This window comes from Myotis yumanensis, unplaced genomic scaffold, assembly GCF_028538775.1.
Source record: "Myotis yumanensis isolate MYYU_CA2020_CCGP unplaced genomic scaffold, mMyoYum1.0.hap1 SCAF_4, whole genome shotgun sequence".
NCBI classification, from domain to species: Eukaryota; Metazoa; Chordata; class Mammalia; order Chiroptera; family Vespertilionidae; genus Myotis; species Myotis yumanensis.
Window position 1 is genome coordinate 101,711,109 of NW_027223755.1, and position 19,712 is coordinate 101,730,820.

The 19,712-nt window shown below is 53.8% G+C and overlaps 1 protein-coding gene across 3 annotated transcripts in view; it reads left to right on the forward strand.

Annotated features, from left to right (window-relative positions):
• Window positions 1-3,131: 3,131 nt before the first annotated feature.
• Window positions 3,132-19,712, forward strand: part of PKD1 (polycystin 1, transient receptor potential channel interacting) — a 49,079-nt gene continuing 32,498 nt past the window's right edge. For all 3 annotated transcript variants that reach the window (XM_070413252.1, XM_070413253.1, XM_070413254.1), the window contains exons 1-3: window positions 3,132-3,528; window positions 18,912-18,983; window positions 19,104-19,175. In XM_070413252.1, the coding sequence (XP_070269353.1) occupies window positions 3,323-3,528; window positions 18,912-18,983; window positions 19,104-19,175 (350 nt within the window). In that variant the 5' untranslated portion in view covers window positions 3,132-3,322. The remainder of the gene's footprint in view (window positions 3,529-18,911; window positions 18,984-19,103; window positions 19,176-19,712) is intronic.

Below are 19,712 nucleotides of genomic sequence, written 5' to 3' on the forward strand. Positions count from 1 at the left end.
GTGCATGGGGATAATGCTGCAACCAACTTAGCCACACTGGCCAGGGCTCATTGTTTCCTTTTTAATCCTTCCCTGGACCAATCAGGTTTTTTGTTTGTTTGTTTGTTTATTTCTCCCCTTCCCGGCAGTTTCCACCTTTATTTTATGCTAATGGTTATATTAACTGTTAATAAAAACCTTAAAATCAATATCCAATCATGAATTAAGCGTTTCTCCAATGTCCCCCTCTCAGAATCAAACAAAGATCTTCGGTAAATTTTATTTTCTCTGTTTTACCACAAAGTTTGTTGAACTAGTCTGGAATTTCATTTTGAAATTATTAATTTATTCTTTAAACGTATCTATTTTCACTCTGGCCAGTGTGGCTCAGTTGGTTGGGCATCGTGCTTTGCACCAAAAGGTTGCTGGTTTGATTCCTGGTTAGGGCACATGCCTGGGTTTCAAGCTCCATCCTCTATAGGGGGTGTGCAAAAGGCAGCCTATCCATGTTCCGCTTTTGATGTTTCTCTTTCTCTACCTCCCTTCTTCTCTCTCTCTAAAAATCAATAAACTATGCCCTAACCGGTTTGGCTCAGTGGATAAAGTGTCGGCCTGCGGACTGAAAGGTCCCAGGTTCGATTCCGGTCAAAGGCATGTACCTTGGTTGTGGACACAACCCTGGTGGGGAGTGTGCAGGGGGCAGCTGGTCGATGTTTCTCTCTCACCGATGTTTCTAACTCTCTATCCCTCTCCCTTCCTCTCTGTAAAAAATCAATAAAATATATATTTAAATAAATAAATAAATAAATAAATAAAATAAAAATCAATAAACTATTAAAGAAAAAATATGTATTTTCTATTTCAGAAATATTTCCAAACAATTGCATTTATTCCACAACCATATTCAAACAATCATTTAGACTCGATTAATCTTTTTTCCTCATTTTGCACCACTGTTTTTCGTGTGGATATCTTCCCTCATCTTGAGTTCTTGACTCTTATCAGTTTGTCATTTGTCTGGATTTAAAAGTTTGGGTTTGGAATATAATCCCAGTTTTGGCATTTACCTGCTGTGTGATATGGCACATTTCTTAACCTCTCTGTGCTTTAGTTACGTCATTTAATAAAGAGAATAATAATAGACCTAGCTGGTTTGGCTCAGTGGATAGAGTGTCCGCCTGTGGACTGAAGGGTCCTAGGTTCCATTCTGGTCAAGGGCACATGCCCAGGTTTCGGGCTCCATCCCCAGTGGGGTGAGTGCAGGAGGCAGCCAATCAATGATTCTCTCATCATTGATGTTTCTATCTCTCTCTCCCTTCCTCTCTGAAATCAATAAAAATACTTAAAAAGAGAGAGAATAATAATAGTATCCACATCCTAGAGTCCTGAAGATTCAATGGAATAAGGCAGTGATGGCCAACCTTTAGAGCTCGGCGTGTCAGCATTTTGAAAAACCCTAACTTAACTCTTATGCCGTGTCACATATAGAAATTTTTTGATATTTGCAACCATAGTAAAACAAAGATTTATATTTTTGATATTTATTTTATATATTTAACTGCCATTTAACAAAGAAAAATCAACCAAAAAAATGAGAGGTGACACACATGTCATAGGTTCACCATCACTGGAATAAGGCAATGAATGAATGGATGGGGAAATGACAGATGTGGGATTCCTCCCTCCTATCTCTCGAGAAACTATCACTAATTTCCCCACTCGCTGTGCCCAATGATGGAACAGTTTTTTAAATTAAATATTTTTATTGACTTTTAGTGAGGGAAAGGGAGAAAGAGAAACATCTAGGTGAGAAAAAGAAAAAAATCAATGGGCTGCCTCCTGCACGCCCCCTACCAGGCATTGAGCCCACAACTCGGCACGTGTCCTGACTGGGAATGGAACCAGCAACCTTTTGGTGCAGAGGAGGACACCCAACCAACTGAGCCACACCCTCAGGGCTGGAACCATTTTATTATTTCTTCATTATTTAAAAAACTGAGATATAATTCACATACCATAAAATCCACCCTTTTAAGAGCACAAGACTGTGCAACCATCATCACTAATTCCATAGTATCGTCATCCCAAAAAGAAACCCCATATCCATTAGCAGCCACTCTCCATCTACCACACCCCCTGGAGCCACTGATCCACTTCCTGTCTTTATAGATTTGTCTATTTTGGACATTTCCTGTAAATGGAATCATAATAACATGTGGTCCTCTGCGTGGGACTTCTGAAGTGTTTTCCGAGTGCATTCACGTTGTTAGGTGTGTATTCTTCCCACCACGAGCGTTAGTTTTGTAATGAAATCTTGCACAGCCAGAGGAACAGATGCCTCCTCTCCAGAGCCGAGCACGGAGTACGTAGTGGGCAAGCGGCGGCCGGAGGCGGGGGACGCGGTGCCCCGTGAGCGAGCAGAGCGCAGTGCTGGCTGCTGGCAGGCGGGCGGCTGGGAGATGATGCCTTTCACTGTCCCAGGTGAGGCCACTGTGGGCGTCACCTTTGTGACTGCGGGGACTAGCAGTCCTGCCTCGCCGGCGCTCTGGCAGAACTCCAGGAGAGGACACAATGTATGTTTACATTTTTTAAAATATATTTTACTGATTTTTTACAGAGAGAAAGGGAGAGGGATAGAGAGTTAGAAACATCGATCAGCTGCCTCCTGCACACCTCCTACTGGGGATGTGCCCGCAACCAAGGTACATGCCCTTGACCGGAATCGAACCTGGGACCTTTCAGTCTGCAGGCCGACGCTCTATCCACTGAGCCAAACCGGTTAGGGACCGTCTACAGTGCGCCAGGTTCTCGGGATACCGCGCAAATTGAAAGGGACAGAGGCGCTGAGAGTGGATGAGCACGCACAGCAGGCGCCCCGAGATCTCCCTCTGAGATTGTTATTGCCGGTGCTTTCCGTGTGGAGACCGTGCGGGGCTGGGAGGCACCAAAGCGACCGGGAACTGAGCCGAGCGCACAGTGGAGTGCTGAGGGGGCGTGGCCATAGACGCCCCGCCCCTCGCGCCTCACCCCGTGCGGCGGCCACACTGCCAGAGTGAAGGGCGGAGCCTCCAGACGGTGACGGAGGGGGCGGAGCCTGTGGGCGCCCCGCCCCGCCCCGCCGCGCGGGGAGGAGGAGGACCCGGTGGCGGGCCGCATTGCAGCGCGAACGCGCGAGCGGGTGGCGGTGGACATTGCGCGTGGCGGGAGCGGGCGTCACGCAGGCAGACAGGCCACGGTCGCCCCTGGATCCCGCCCCGCCATGCCGTCCGCAGGCCCCGCCTGAGTCACGGCCGCCGGCGCCGGGCGGGCTCGGGGTCGGGGCCATGCGCGCGCTGCCCTGACGATGCCGCCCGCCCGCCTAGCGCTCGCCCTGGGCCTGGGCCTGTGGCTTGGGGCGCTGGCGGGGGACCCCGGGCGCGGCTGTGGGCCTTGCGCGCCCCCTTGCCTCTGCGGCCCGGCGCCCGGCGCCGCTTGCCGCGTCAATTGCTCCGGCCGCGGACTGCGGACGCTCGGGCCCGCGCTGCGCATCCCCGCGGATGCCACCGCGCTGTGAGTAACCCGCCGCCCCGCAATGCGGACCGGACAGTTGCCATGGCGCCGTGCGGGCGCGAGGACAGAGTTGGGCGGTGGGGGCCTAGCGGGGAGCGGGACGTGGGGAGGCCTCCGCGCGCCTGCACCCTCCTGGGAGAGGCTGGCCGGGCAGGCCGCCGGCCTGGCGGGCCTCGCAGGGCGTGGGCGCGTCCCCGGCCTCTAGAAGGGGAAACGGAGTGCGGGCCAGGCCTTTCCCAGGGCGAGGCTCCAGCGCAGTTAGGTCGGCCCAACTAAATAAGGAAAACCTGGGACCGCGGCCGGCTGTCAGCCCGCCTGGAGTGAGCCAGAGTGAAACAGAATAATCTCTGTTTCTGTGAAAGCAGAGACATCCCACCCGGTGGGGCTCTGCAAACGCGAGCTGACGGGGGGCGGAGGGTGGGGGCCGTGGCAGCGTGCGGGGGCGGGGTGGGGCGGTCTCTGAATGGAGACCGCAAACACTGAAGCCCTAATTAGGGACTAATAGGATTTGGCCGGCGGATACCCAGCACCTTAGAGCCCAAAGGGAAGCTAGGAGGTGGAGAGCTCTCTGTGGGATGGCAGGGAAGGGTTCCCAGGAGGGGTGTCTGGACACGGATTTGATGGATGTGTAAGAATTGGCCTGAAACCCAAGGATGGGCAGGGGTGGGGAAACTTTTTTCTGCCGAGGGCCATTTGGATATTTATAACATCGTTCCATCATTCGTGGGGGCCATACAAAATTATCAGCCTAAAAATGAGCCTAGCTATCTTTGGTCAAACATTTAATTAACTCACCCCCGGTGCCTTGGCAGGGCCAGACCAAATGATTTCACAGTCGGTCGGAGGGCTGGATGTTCCGTACCCCTGGTCTAGAGGAAGGGAGGAGGGAACCATGTCTGCAGAGACCTGGAGGCCGGGCTTGGTTGTGTGCAGCTGCAGTGTTGCAGCTGCAGGGAAAGTGTGAGGGAATGGAGGCAACATGGGCAGGGGTCCTGAGGGGCCTCAAGTGTCCTGTCTAGGGCTCTGATGTCATTCTGGGAGCACAGGGTGGTGAGGTTTACAACACCAAAGAGCTGTCAGGTTCGCATTTTGGAAGTAGTAACAAGTCAGCCTTTATGGAGAGCTTGCCTTGGGTGAGGTCCTGTGCCAAGCTCTGGTGGTGGTTGTCATGCTTAACCCTCACCCTAACCCTCTGAGGTGAAGGTACAGTGAAGATCCCCGTTTTACAGACGAGAAAACGGAGATGCAGGCGATGCATCTTGTCCAAGCACAGATACCAAGTAATAGCCAGTACGTGGCAGAGCTGGGTTTGACTGAGGTGCTCAGGATCCAGAGTTGGGATAAAAAGGTTGCAGGGGACCAAGATTTGCAGACAGTTTTCCCTGGGGGTGGGGGAGGCTCAGGGCCTGCTGATCCACATCCCTGTGGTCCCGTGTGGATTTCTTGGGCACTTCCAGGCACTAAGGCAGGACTCCATCTCTCCTTGGCCGAAGGTTGTTAAATCTGGGGGTGGACTCTGGCATTCAGTTTTGTAAAATTGTTCCCTGGGTGACTCCAGTCACCTTTAATTAGGGGGCCTGATGGTCAGTGTTTGGATGTTGGGGTGTGTGCTTCTCCTGAGCAGTCCAGATGTTCTTGGGGCTTTGCCAGGTGGACTTGGGGGAAGAGCAGGTTCTCCAGCACCAGCTAGGAGCTGTGGGGGCTGCTCTGGGCCTATTGTCTTGCTTCATGACCACTAAAGCATTTGCCATCTCTGCTGTCTCTGTGGAGATGAGCCTCCTGCCTGCCACCAGCGCTCACAGAGTTGCATCAGACCCACCCTATCCCTTGTTCCTGATGCTGTGGGTGAGATTACTTTAATCCCTGGTGGGCTGGGAGTTGCTAGGGATCTGGCCTGGCTCCTGCTGGCTAGTCCCAGCCGGCTTCTGGGAACTATCCAGGGAATAAACAATGCTGGTGGGTCCAAGGCCAGCAGCAGGGCCCATGCTCAGAGGCTCTAAGAGACAGTGATGGGGCCCAGGCCTGTTGCCTTGCATGTGTCGCCTTAGGCTCTGCTCCTGGGCTTTGGAGGTCCTGGGAGCTGGCGGCCTGGCCCGACCTGACCTGGCAGAATTCCAGGGTTGTTGGCCCCTCTGAGTGTGTGTGACAGGACCCTTGGAGGCAGGTGGATGGGGAATAGAGGACACTTCATGCTCTTCTTTACACCCCCAAGCTGCTTCTGGGAGATTTCCAGAAGGCTGAGGGCTAGGACTCAAGGGAGACTGGACCCTTGGGTGCAGATGGTGAGGCCCCTGCTGGCTCCCCATCTGCACTCTGTGGGCTGCCCCAGCCATTCTGCCTATCCACCCTGCAAGTCCCCTCCTCAGGGAAAGGGAGATAGATGAGCCTTCTCTTCTCCAAGGGAGAAGGGCTGAACTTGGAGAAGCCAGGAAGCCTTCTGGGCGAGGGTGTGGATGTGCAGGGGACCCAGCAGCCTCTTCTGGGAGGCTTGGTGCCTCTTTATCAATGTCTTGCAGCCACCCTCTATTTGGGACCCCTTGGCAGGACCTGGGTGAGAGTCTGACCCATTTGGGCTCCCAAAGCTCCCAGCCTTTCTTAGGTTAACCAAGCAGCCTGAAAACGGTGTCATCACTCAGCAAAATGCTGCTACTCTAATTGTAAAGCTTTATCATGGAGAATTTGAACATATATAGAGGTAGGCAGAATAGCCTGGTGAACCTCAGGGACCCACTGCTCTGTGGCCTAATCTGCCCTTCACCCCCACCCCCCTTTTTTGAAACAAATTCTAGCATCCTATTCTTTGATCTATAAGCATTTTGGAGTGTATGGCAACACCATGATTATACCTGCAACAGTGAGTAATTCCTTGATCCCATTACATGTCCATAGTGTTCAAATTTTTGGTTGTCTCAGTTTTTTAAAAATATATATATAATTGATTTCAGAGAGGAAGGGAAAGGGAAAGAGAGATAGGTCTATGATGAAAGAGAATCATTGATCAGCTGCCTCCTGCACGCCCCCTACTGGGGATCGAGCTTGCAACCCGGGCACGTCTCCTTGACTGGAATTGAACCCAGGACCCTTCAGTCTGCAGGCTGACACTCTGTCCATTGAGCCAAACTGGCTAGGGCAGCAGTCGTCAACTAGTGGTTTGTGAGGTTTGAAAGGTTGGCGACCGCTGGTTTAAGGAAACCTTTGGAGCAGTGGTTGCCAACCGGTGATCCGTGGACCACTGGTGGCCCATGAGGTCCAAAAGGTTGGCGACCGCTGGGCTAGGGCGTCTCAGTTTTTTATAGTAGTTTGAATTAGGATCCAAATAAGGCCCACACAGTGCAATTAGTTGGTGTCTTCTTTTTTTTTAAAAAGGTAGTCTTTTTTTTATTCCAATTTTTTAAAAATATATTTTATTGATTTTTTTTTTTTTACAGAGAGGAAGGGAGAGAGATAGAGAGTTAGAAACATTGATGAGAGAGAAACATCGATCAGCTGCCTCCTGCACATCTCCTATTGGGGATGTGCCCGCAACCCAGGTACATGCCCTTGACCGGAATCGAACCTGGGACCTTTCAGTCCGCAAGCCGACGCTCTATCCACTGAGCTAAACCGGTTTCGGCTATTCCAATTTTTTTAATTTTTATTTTTAATTGATTTTAGAGAGGGAGCGATACATCAATACATCCATCAATTATCTCCCCTATGAGCCCAGTATGTGCCCTGACCAGGAATCAAACCTGAGACCTTCCAGTCTATGGACGACACTCCAACCAGCAGCCTCACCAGCCAGGGCAATTAGTGTCTTTTAGATCTCTGCTGGTGGATAGGCTTTCCTTTCATCTTCCCGCCTGTGCACTTTGTTGAAGAAATTGGCTTGACAGTCCCTGGGGTTGGCTTGTGTCTCTGTGTCACCTCCTTGGCATCATCCAACGTATCCCTCTGCCCTGTTTCCTATAGATTGATGATAGTTGGATCCAGAGCTGCATTGTGTGGTGACCCATATTTCAAGTGCTCTGGAGCCCAGTGGCTCCTGTATTGGAAAGGACAGCACAAAGATAGGATGTTCGTGACCACAGAACGTTCTGGATGTGACAGCACTGCTGCTCCAGGTGTGGTCTGTCCATCAGTTAGTTTCAGGTGGGGGTGATTTTGGCCGACCGTTTCTCAGGTATTGTGTGCTGCGAATTTTGGCCAGGGGCCTTTCCTGGGTTTTGTGTACTGTCTTGTGCATGTTTTGTATCTGGGTCTAGGCTAGGAACAGGGACTCAATTGGTTTGCTGATTAAAATTTGGGGGGCCTTAGTATCATCTGTTGGCTGGGAGCACTCAGGGCCTCTCCCTTCCCTACCTGTACCCTTAAATGACAGGAGAGTGTGGGGGAGGCTCAGCCTCTGTTGTCTGCACAGGATGTGTGTGAGGTAAGGTGAGCAACTCCTGGACTTGGTCTGGCCTGGTGTGTGTGTGTGTGTGTGTGTGTGTGTGTGTAACATGTTAGACTGCAGGTGCCCCATGTGATGCTGCCTTAAGGGCTGGCTCAGCAACAGAGGGTTCCTTCCATGAGCCCTGGGCATGACTGCTGTGTGCCAGCCCTGTGCCAGGGGTCTTCAGGACCCACCTTTTTTGAGGCTCAGTTATGAGGGAGCCATTGTTAAACCATAGACAGATAATGGGCGGGGGCACTTTGGAGGGTCTGCCTACAAGGTCCCCCAGTGTAAGTGACATTGAAGTCAGGACTCACAGAAATCATGTAGGGGCTGGTGAGAGTATCCCAAACAGATGAGGGACAGCCTGGCAGAGTGTCAGATGGAGAGGTGGGAGGTGGGGCCTTTATTGAGAGAGCAGGTAGGGGCGGCATGGAAGGATCTAGGAGGAAAGTGGCATGGTTGGCATCTTCTAGAAAGAACATTAGCTGCTGTGTGGAGATAGCATGTACTAAGACAGTGGTCGGCAAACTCATTAGTCAACAGAGCCAAATATCAACAGTACAACGATTGAAATTTCTTTTGAGAGCCAAATTTTTTAAACTTAAACTGTATAGGTAGGTACATTGTTATTAACTTAATTAGGGTACTCCTCAGGCTTAGGAAGAGCCACACTCAAGGGGCCAAAGAGCCGCATGTGGCTCGCGAGCCGCAGTTTGCTGACCACGGCCCGAGGAGGATCCGTGTGTCCTGCACACTCTGCTGGTCTCACCCTCACATTTCCTGAGCTGCACATGACAGTTGGCACTTGGGAATTCAGACTATAAATGTGTGTGTGATGTTAGTTTCCTGATGAGACACAGAATGCAGATTTGCCAAAACAGTGGACAGGAGGGCACACACCTCCTATACGTGGTCCCCTGAATGGGGACCAGGCTGGAGAAAATGTTCAAGTCATCTATTTGATGAGGGACTTGTAGCCAGAATATATAAAAAACCCTTGTAACGCAATGCAAAAAGAGACAAATGACCCGATTAAAAAATGGGAAAACAGACATATCTCTAAAAGAGATATACAAGTGACCAATCAGCACATTAATAGATGCTCAGTGTTTAGCTTTCAGGGAAATGCAAATCAAACCCCAGTGATAACATCCACTGGGATGATTAACACCAAAAAGACAGACAATAACAAGTATTGATGAGGATGTGGAGAAATTGGAAACTTCCTCCACTGCTGGTGGGGCTGTAGAATGGGGCAGTCCTTTGGAAAACAGTTGGGCAGTTCCTCAGGAGAGTAAACATAGAGGTACCATAGGACCTAGCAATTTTGCTTCCAGATATCTATCCACGAGGAATGAAACGTACGTCCACACTAAAACTAGTATGGGAATCGAACCTGAGGCCTTCCAGTCTACCTCCTAGTGTGGCTCAGTTGGTTGTGCTTCATTCCATGCACCCAAAGGTTGCTGGTTCAATTCCCTGTCAGGGCACATGCCCCGGTAGGGGGTGTGCAGGAGACAGCTGATCAGTGTTTTGCTCTCACACATTGATGTTTCTCTCTTCTCCCTTCCTCTCTTTCTATAAATCAATAAACTATTCTTTTTAAAAAAAACAACAACAAACAAACGTGTATACAAGTGTTCATAGTAACATTATTCTTAGTAGCCAAAGGTGGAAACAACCCAAGTATCCCATCAGATGAATAAACAGAATGTAGTCTATTCACACAGTGGAATATTACTCAGCCTTAAAAAGGAATGGGATGCTGACACATGCTGTAATCATAGATGAATCTTGAAAACTTGATGCTGAGTGAAAGAAGCCAGACTCAGAAGGTCACATATTGAATAATTCCCCTGATATGAAATGTCCAGGGTGGCCAAATCCATGGAGGCAGAAAGCAGACTAATGTTGTCTACAGCTAGGGTGCGGGATGAGGGTGGGGCAATTATGGTCAAGGAGTGTGGTGATGAAAATGTTCTAGAAGTAGCCCTAACCGGTTTGGCTTAGTGGATAGATCGTCGGCCTTCGGACTGAAGGGTCTCAGGTTCGATTCCGGTCAAGGGCATGTACCTTGGTTTCAGGCACATCTCCAGTAGGGAGATGGGCAGGAAGCAGCTGATCGATGTTTCTCTCTCATCGATGTTTCTAACTCTCTATTCCTCTCCCTTCCTCTCTGTAAAATATCAATAAAATATATTAAAAAAAGAAAAAATGTTCTAGAAGTAGATAGTGGTGATGGTTGCACAACCTTGAGAATATCCTAAACCACTGAATTTATACTTTAGAAGGGTGAACTTTGTAGTATGTGAATTATGTCTAAATTAAAAAACAAATCTCTGAAGAAAATAACCACCACTGCCTTGTCCTAGCCCTCTAAAGTTGCCAAGTGCTGGGCTCTGTATTAGACCCTTTCTTGCCTTTCTCTCACGTGTCTCACAGTGCTGTGGGGGTGGAACCACTCTTGGTCCCATGTTACAGACCAGGACACTGGTCTCCTGGAGGTTGAGTCACTTCCTAGGGTGGCGTGACTGGTGTGTTGTGGCAGAGAGGTGATTTCATCAGCATGCTTTGGGGCATAGCCCCACGACTGCATGCGGGGGCCTGGGGTACAGCACCAGCAACCTGGCTTATAAATCAGAGAGAGGTAGCAGTGGGGGTATCCCTGAGTGGGACCAAGTGGGCTCTGGACTCAGGCCCCAGCTGCTTCCTTGGCCCTGCCCTTCCCACCAACTCCTCAGACCTCCCTCTGCCGTCTCTGTTCTAGTCCTTTCCACCGACTTCCTGTGTGGTTTTAGGAGGGAGGCATGAGAGCCCAGAAGTAGGGAATTCAGGCCCTGGGTCAAACCTGGTTCATATCCCAGCTCCTAAACTTCCGGTGTGCCCTTCGCCAAGTCATTCATCCTCTCTGAGTTTGTTTTCTCACCTGGGAAATGGTGCCATGAGTGGATACACAGCTCACGGGGTTGTGGGGCCTCAGAAGTAAAGGTGTATGGTACATCCACAGGAGTCAGTTGCCTATGGTCCCAATAATTGTAACTGTTGCCAGAGTGGCCCCTTCCATCTGTTCCTCTCCATGTTCTCAGAGCCCATTACTGTATCCTAAGCACTAGCCACCAGGAGATGGTTCCCTAGGACCTTCCCTGCTGCAAAGCAGACAGAACTCAAAAGCCTGAGTAGAAGTGCCCCTGAGCTGGTGCATATATGCCCATGACTTTGTTGCTTAGACCAAATGCCACAGCAGATAGAAACACAGATGAGGCTGAGCAGGCAGACTCCTACACACCCCTCAGCACCCAGGCTGGGAGACTACATCCAGAACCCTGGTCTGACCCTGGAAGCGCCTTCAACGCAGAGCCACACAGCTGGTGGGATTCGTCATGCCTAGGGCTAGCACATTCCACTTGTGTTTTTATCTCAGTTTTAAGCCTTTGTTTTTGATGCATTTAGGTGGGGATGTGTAAAACAGTGAAGTTACGAGGCATGAATAGAGTGCTGCGAACTCTCTTGAGCACCTTGGTCTTGGTGTGGAATCCACACGCATGTAAGCTGCTCAGGGTCCCCCGGCACATCGGCTCTGCTGCCACCTCAGCTGTCACGTGCACACCCTGTGATTTCACTGGGGGAGCTAACCTGTTATGCAGGTGCTTTAAGGGGACTCAGTTTCCTTTTTCCAGTTCTCTGCAGGTCTGGCCTGCAGCCCATGCCTCCACCCCGCTTCCCCAAGGCCAGGGCATCTCCTGGTAGACTTCCTATTAGGACCTCTTTGTCCTCTCTTCAAAGGCCATGCCTGGGGGCCACCATCATGTGACAACTGGCTGGGCTAGTTGGTACTGCCAGATGTGGTCCCACCCTCAGCCCCTCTCAGCTGCCCCTGTGCCGGTTGGGTAGGGAGTGTGGGGAGAGACCCTGGCTGGGTTCGGTTTCCAGAGAAGAAGCCATTTTGGATGTCGAGGCACATTTTCCTTTCTGGAACGTGGTGTGGTGGCAGTGCCGCGGTGAGAACCCAGTGGGCCCAGCCTGCTGAGCACTCTGGAATGAAAACATCCCGTTTCCCCTGCCACTGTCTGGGGTGGTGCGGTGTCTGGGCTCTCGGCACACCGGGGCCTGGCCCTGCCTGCTGGGTGTCTGCGTCTCCAGCTGGCCAAGGCGGCAGAGGCGCTGCCAAGTGAAAGGCAGCTGGAAAATGCAGCTCATGTCCTTTTTCCCCGGAACACCTCGTTCTCTATGGTTTGGCAGCCATCTCCGTCAAGGGGCCCAGTGATGCCCAGCTGCTGATGTCAGGGAGGAGACTGCATTTGGGGGCCAAGGTGGGCGGAGCTCTCTCTTCCTGAGGAGCCTGTGGGCCCAGGCCTGACAAAGTGTAGTGCTCCCAAGTTTAGCAGCCCCCATGCCCGGGAGGCACGGCGCCCGCTCCTGTATCCTGGGGCCACTCGGGAAGGGGCTTTATACCAAGGCAGAGCAGAGCCACCTTTTCCTTCTAGTCGGGATGGGGAATGAGGGCCAGGCTCAGGGCAAGGCCAACGGCACTGGAGGCTCCAGGGTCCCGCACCTCCAAACAGCTCTGTAGCCCTGGCCTCAGGCTGCACCATGCCATTGGCTGTGCCCAGCAGCCGAGTGGGTGGTGGGATTGCCGGCCATGCTGGACTGATGCTTCTGCCCCTGTGCTGGCCCCCTGGCCAGGTTGGGAGAGCCCGCTGCCTTCTTCATTCTTCAGATTCTGAAGAACTGATGGTGGGGTGCGGATGGTGGCTTCCCTGAGCCTCAGCATTCTCTGTAAAGGGGTGGTGCGGCCCCTGCTCGGCTGGCTGTGACAGGCCAGCGTGAGAGGGACATACCAGTTGAGTGCAGTGCCTGGGGGGCACCCAGGTGCTGGTTCTTTTCCTCTCAACTTGGAAGGGGGACCCCAACTCCCTAGCTCCAAGTGGAAGGGTGAGCTGAGCCCCTCTCCTGGGAGGGCCCCCTCTTTCCCAGCCCTGGCCCCCACCCTGGTCTGTTAGTACCCTGACAGTGGCTGATCTCCAAATGCACCTCCTCAGGGCTGGGCTGTGTGGAGGACACCCCACAGCTTCATCTGCCTGTGGTCCCAGGGGGGTCCTAGCCAGTCGTGTTACTGAACCAGACACCCATGGCTCATCCTGGTGACAGCTTAGTAGTAGGATGGCAAAGCTCCTTGAGGGAGCCCCACAGAACACCCTGTGAAATGGGCACCGCCTGCTGTTCCAAGCCCTGGGGCTGAGAGGCTGTGGCGGCTCTCACTCTGGCCTTTCCCTCCAGTTTTCAAGGCTGAGACGCCCCCCACCCCCCTTGCTGATTCCCTGGGCCCTGGTTTAGAGCCAGGTGGGGGCTTGGGCACAGAGCCAATGTGGGTCTGGTGGGCCCTCCCTGCCCCTTCTCCCTGGCAGGCCTGCCTCCTGCCCACCTCCCCAGCTCATCCTCTCTGCATGTTTTTCTTTAAATCGGCTCTCTCTCTTAAACTTGAATTCATTAAAAGTCATCGTTTCCGGCCCTGGAAGCCAGCCTCACTCTCCACAAATAGAAGGGAATGAAAACAAAATGAGGTTATTAGACTCAAACTGGCGCAGGACTGGGCTCCTGACTGCCTGTACCCAGTGCTACAGGACACATTAGTGAGTGACGAGGTGGCAAGTGGGTGGCACTACCTGGCCTGAGGGCTGAGGTGGGGGCAGGGGTCCCCTGAGGGGCCCAGGACCAGCACTGTGGCCTTTCTTCCCTTCTGCCTGAATCTGGCTTCCAGGGACTGTGTGTGGCGTTCCCCTTGATGGGTGGAGGGGAACCTGTTTCTCCCGGAGTGTATAGCACCTCCAAGGAGACGACAGGCTGGCCCAGCCAGAACCACTGACACTGTATTTCCAGGAGCTCTGAGGGTTCAGGCTGGAGGGAGCCTTGGGCCCTGGATGGGGAGTAGGGTGCCTTTTTCTGCTACCGCTGTGCTGTGCTGTCCTGCCGGAGGGAGGAGGCAGCTGCTGGCTTGGGAGGAGCAGGTTACATAACATGTGCAGGCGGCCCTTCTGGAGCCCATTCCCCTCAAGCCCTGTCTCCAGCACAGCGGCCAGCACTGGGGTGGGGGTGCTGGGCTGGGGCCTGGCACTCACCCCCGCCGCTGACCACATGTGTCTGGAATGTGCAGATGTTTCCTTGGGGGCTCTGACTGGCCCCCAGACCTCGCCCGGCATCTGGACTGGGGAGCTCTAGACTGGAGAGCAGGCACCCAGGCCAATCCCGTCCTCGGCCGAAGAGAAAACTTAGGCAGCTCTGGGCTGCAGGGCAGCTTCCCGCCTTGTCTGGGGCTTTATTTCCTCAGCTCTGAAAGGGACTGCCCTTGGAGCCACCCAAGGGACACTCCAGCCCTGCTGTCACAGCATCCTCTCTCCTTGGCCTTCACCTCTCCACCCACTTACCTTTGCACTCAGAGTCCCTTTCCATCTCTTTCTGTTCTGGTCCTGGGACTCCCTCCCCTCCCTTCTTTCTCCCCTCCCCTCTCTCCCCCCACCCCTCCACTGCCACCCTTCCTCACTGCAAGGCTTGGGATGTGAGCAGGGGCAGAGTCCTATGTGGGCAGGGGAAGCTGCCTTTGTCCATTGGATTGGGTGGGCCCTCAGCCCCTTCTGCTGGGCATCTCCAGCTTGGTGGTGGATGCAGGGATCCCCCCTTCCCTCACCCTACCCTCTCTCTTGCTTGGAGTAGGAAAGATCAGAGTCAGAGGCATAGGGATGTGCTATTGGTTGCTCAAACCCTGAAGACAAGGATGCAGGCCCAGGGGAAGCTAATGGTCCTCCCCTTGAGAATGTCTGATCTAGAAGGCAGAGGGAGTTGGAACCACCCCTGCATGGGGACAGACCGGGCTCCCCAGTGACTGGTGGGCCTGTTGGGGGAGGAGAAGGAGGGCCCAGATGTGTGGGGTAGACCAGGGATCTTCCCTTCTTCTCCATCACACTTGCCTGTCTTGGAGCAGGAGAGGGGACAGCAGAAGGAATGGGCTGGGAGTGAGAGTCCCCATCTCCGTGGGACTCGTGTTCAGTGTTGCAGGCAGTGGGGGCCCCTCCCAGCCGTATCCCTGGTGCCTAGGGAGGTGACACATGTCTTGTGCTGTTGTGGGTGTGTGCCTGTTCCCCGGTCATCCCCCCCCCCCCCCCCCCAAGCTGGCCTAATCTCTCCAACCTTGGCATCCCTGGAAGTTGCTGGCTTGGGGTTTGCAGGGACCTGGGATGGTCCAGCTGGCTCAGAGGGTGGGCCTGCTTGGCCTAGCATCTCTCAGGGTGCTGTCCAGCCAGGCTGCTGGCTCTCCTCCCGTGGGTCTGGCCTCTGCTGTTTCTGCCCACTGTGTGGGCTCCTATAGGCAGCTCCTTGGGCCTGCTGTGTCCTGTCGTTTTCCCCTCCCATGTCGTTTCCCCCCACTTTTGCAGGACTGTGGGCAACTGAGTGTGGGACAGGGTGTCAGATTGCGATGACATCACCTGGGGGTGCAGAGGAAGCTGAGGGGCTGGAGAGGGGATGGGGCTGGCCCGACGCCCTGGCGTTCCCCCAGAACAGTGATGGCAAAAGCAGATGGAGATGTGGAAAGTGGCTGTTCAGGGCCTCGGGGCTGTGGGGCTGGGTGAGGACTCTACCTCTGTCCCCTTCCAACGATTCTCCTTTTAGTGACCCTCCCCCATGACCCTTCCAGTGACCTCCACTCCAGTGATTTCTCTGCTCCCACCCTTCCCAGTGTACACTGAGCACAGAAATGGGTAGTGCTGCCCACTGTGCCCCCTAGAAGAAAGCATATGCCCCCCCATGTCTCTCAGACCCACTTTAAAAAAATATTTTTATTGACTTTAGAGAGGGGAAGGGAGAAGGAGAGAGAGAAAGAGAAACATCAGTGATGAGAGAGAATCATTGATTGGATGCCTCCTGCACGCCCCCTGCTGGGGATCAAGCCCGCAACCATGGCATGTGCCCTTGACCGGAATCGAACCCGGGACCCTTCAGTCCGCAGGCCCACACTCTATCCACTGAGCCAAGCCAGGTAGGGCCCAGACCCACTTTTGAGCATGTATCTCGGCTTACCTGATGGCAGCTGCCAGACTGAAAGGAAAAAGCCTCCTCCCACCCCCATGTCGGAGGGAAGGGGGAAGCTGGGTTCAGATGGGGAGAGCAGAGGTGTCCCTGCCCGAGGCCCCATCCCCATGTCCCCTAGTCCACAAAGGCTTCTCCCCTGGAGTTCTTGGAACCACACTCTGGGCATGGGTTCCTGTCCCACAGCCCTTGAGGCAAACAGACCTGCATGTGCAAGCACACACTCCCGTTCCCAGATGGAGAATCTCAGGTCTCGGTGAGAGTGGTGGGGCACCGAGCTCAGCGGCAGGGCAGGGATCTGACCCTGAGGCCACAGTGCCGCTTCCTGGAGTGGAGGAGGCCTGGGTCCTGACCTCCCTGGCTGGAGTGGCTTCTGACTACCCTTGCCCACCCTCCTACTTCAAGAGCAGAATGCGAGTGTGGAAAATCTAGGGTACCTGCCTGCTCTTGAGAATGGGTTTGTTACTCTGCACCTCTTCCGGCGCTTTCTTTAGTTCTCAGTTTGAACATTTGGGGAGCGGGGGCTGTGGTTTGCACCTGTGTTTCTTGTGCCCTTGTGTGCTGAGGAGGCACCGAGACACACCGCTGATGGGCTTAGGGCTCTCAAACTAGATCATGTCTCGTGTCACAGGTGAGGGCAAAGGACATCTGAGCCTCTCAGTGTGTGGCTACACTGGTTCCCAAAGCAGTCAGGCTCTCAGGGTGCTGGGTGGCATGACTGCATGAACTGGCACCTGCACTGCCATTTGACCTTCTTGCTGGGAGGAGAGCCTTGCCAAGTTAGGTGTCCTGGCATCCTGCCTGGTTGGGCCACTTGGTCAGAGCAGTGGTGGGGCTGCTGTGGGTCCTCCGGCGGAAGCCCCGTCCCTGTCTGGTCCCAGCAGGAGCTCGTCCACCAATGCCTCCCCCGCCCTGTAGGACCCCAGTCTGGTTTTGCAGAGGCTCCACTGCCGGGAGGACCTGCCTGCTTTTCTGCCAGCCTGGCCCATTTGACTGTGTTTGGAGTTCCCCTCAGCCCCTCTTGCTCACTAGAGGACCGTGTGCTTGCTCACTTGCTGCCTGTACCCTCTGACTGAGCTGCCCTTGGCCTGCTGCCCATCCCCGGCAGGCCTAGGCCAGTGTCAGTGGAGCTCTTCATGTCCATGTGCTGTCTGCTCGTCGGCAGAGAGAGACAGAGAGACAGACACACACACACCAGGTTCCCAGTGTTAGCTGACTGCGTCCGTAGTTCAATTCCCCACACCCCCTTAGTGGAAGCCACAGGGGGACTGGGCCAAGCCCCCTGCATTGGTCACTCAAAGGCCAGTGGTGTCCCCCCAAACTCCCTAGATAGCCCCCTGGCTATGTTGGGAGTCAGGATAGTGGGAGCAGCCTAGCTGAGACCCAGCCTTCAGTCCCTGTCCGTGGTAGGTGGCCAGCATTCAAATATTGGTTGCCATGAGGCTCCATGTGGACAGCAGGTCTCCAGGGAGGAGCAGTGGTCAGAGGCTGGGGTGGGGGTCATTTCCTGAGCCTGGCTCCAGAGGTGGTCCTGGTCGTGAGCTGAGCAGGTGGACTGTGCCAGGCATCCCAGTCAGCCAAGCCCTGGGACCTTGTCTTCCCCTCACCCCCATGACCTTGGGGCCTGTGTGTGTGGAGGCCCAGAGGCCTGGGCTGGTACTCGGTGCCTCGGCTCCAGGAGGACCTTGTTTCACACCAGCCTGTTCTTACTCAGCTCTTGTTGTGTTCAGAACAGGCTGGAGAAAGAGCCAGAGGGTGACTGACGGGAGCTGGGCTTCAGGACACTCTCCCACCCCAGGCTGCCATGGGAGCTTGGATAGGAGGGCCCATGGTGGCGGGGCCAGGGCCAGGGATGGAGGTAGGATGGGGAGGCTGTGTGTTTTAGGAGCTGGGCCTGGAGGAGGCATCAACGGACCCCGGTCTCTGCATGGCTGTGTGGTCACTGATGGGAAGACAGGGTTGGTGAGAGGCGTTCTGTGACATCAGAGGGCAGAGGCTTATGAGTAGGAGGTCCAGGCCTCATTTATTTAGAGACCATGGTCTGGGGTACACAGACCTATGGGAGCCTGGGGAGAGGATGAGGCGGATCGGGTGGTTAGGTGACTGGGGGTGTCTAAGTGGTCCATGGGTCCTCGTCCCAGGAGATAGATGGGCAAAGTGACTGTGATCTCCCCCTCTGGGCTGGGAGGGAAAGTGGGATTCTTGGCTAACGTCCTTATTGTGTCAGTCCCGTCTTCCTTTGCACAGATTCTGGTGGGGTCACAGTCTGTTTCAGGAGATTCCCTTGCTCTCATCTGTCAGTTCATCCACTCCTACACAGGTAGCACAGTTTAACATAGGGTCTACCCATGTTTCACCTTTTCTCGATGGTGCTTGCCCAATTATGCTTCTCACTGAATCTGTGTTATCTTGACCGTGTGGGGTCATGTTATCGAGGTCATGTTAACCTTGAGGTTTAACAGGGGCTGTTTCATCACTATGGTGCTGGGTCATCCACTAGGGCCCTATCCCTGTTCATCTGGACTTTGTGCCCCACTGTGTCTCAGGGACATTCAGAGGCCTCCCCAGTGGCAGCAGCTGGCCCCTGTGTGGAGGGGGGTGAAGTCTGCCCTCTGTGGTGTGGGATGGCCTTGCTGGGCCAACGGGAAGGGGACTGGGCAGGGCCTTGGATCTGCAGGAGAGGGGTCAGGGCATGGATGGAGTTTGAGGGGCCCCAGGCCTCTCCTGCCTTGGTTTCCCCAGCCGAGAGTTCATTCCGATTCTCCATTTTGGCCCTAGGGATAGGGAGCTTGGGGGTGGGTCCTGGGGAGCTTCCAGGACGGCCTCGGGGTGGCTTTGTGTCCTGCCCAGGGATCCAGTGCTGACCTGTGGCTACTTTGTTTCCCAGAGATGTCTCCCACAACCTGCTCCGGGCGCTGGATGTTGGGCTCCTGGCGAATCTCTCAGCGCTGACAGAGTTGTGAGTGTCCCCTTTGGCTCAGCTGTGGAATTCCACAGGGTGGGAAGGTGGCGGCAGCTTGTCACCATTGTGGTTATGGGGGCACCCCTCAGACCCTGCCGAATCCTCCCTTTCTTTCAGGGACATAAGCAACAACAAGATTTCTACACTAGAAGAAGGAACATTTGCTAATTTATTTAATTTAAGTGAAATGTAAGTTGCATTTTTAAAAAATATATATTTTTATTGATTTCAGAGAGGAAGGGAGAGGGAGAGAGAGATAGAAGCATCAGTGATGAGAGAGAATCATTGATTGGCTGCCTCCTGCTCGCTCCCCCACTGGGGATCGAGCTTGCAACACAGCATGTGCTCTTACTGGGAATTGAACTGTGACCTCCTGGTTCATAGGTCGGTGCTCAACCCACTGAGCAACCCGGCTGGGCTAAGTTGCATTGTTTTTGTTTTCTATTTATTTTTTGTTAATCTTCACCCAAGGATATTTTTCCATTGATTTTTTTTTTAGAGTGGAAGTGGGGGGTTAGGGGTGGGGAGAGGGAGAAACATCGATTGCTTGCCTCCTGCATGAGCCTGGACCAGGACCGATGATCGAGCCTGCAATCCAGGTACATGCCGTTGACCGGAATTGAACCTGGGACCCTTCAGTCCGAGGGCCAACACTATCCTGAGCCAAACCGGCTAGGGCTAAGTTGTGTTGTTTTTGATGGGTGTCAGTGGCTTGACCCACTGCCC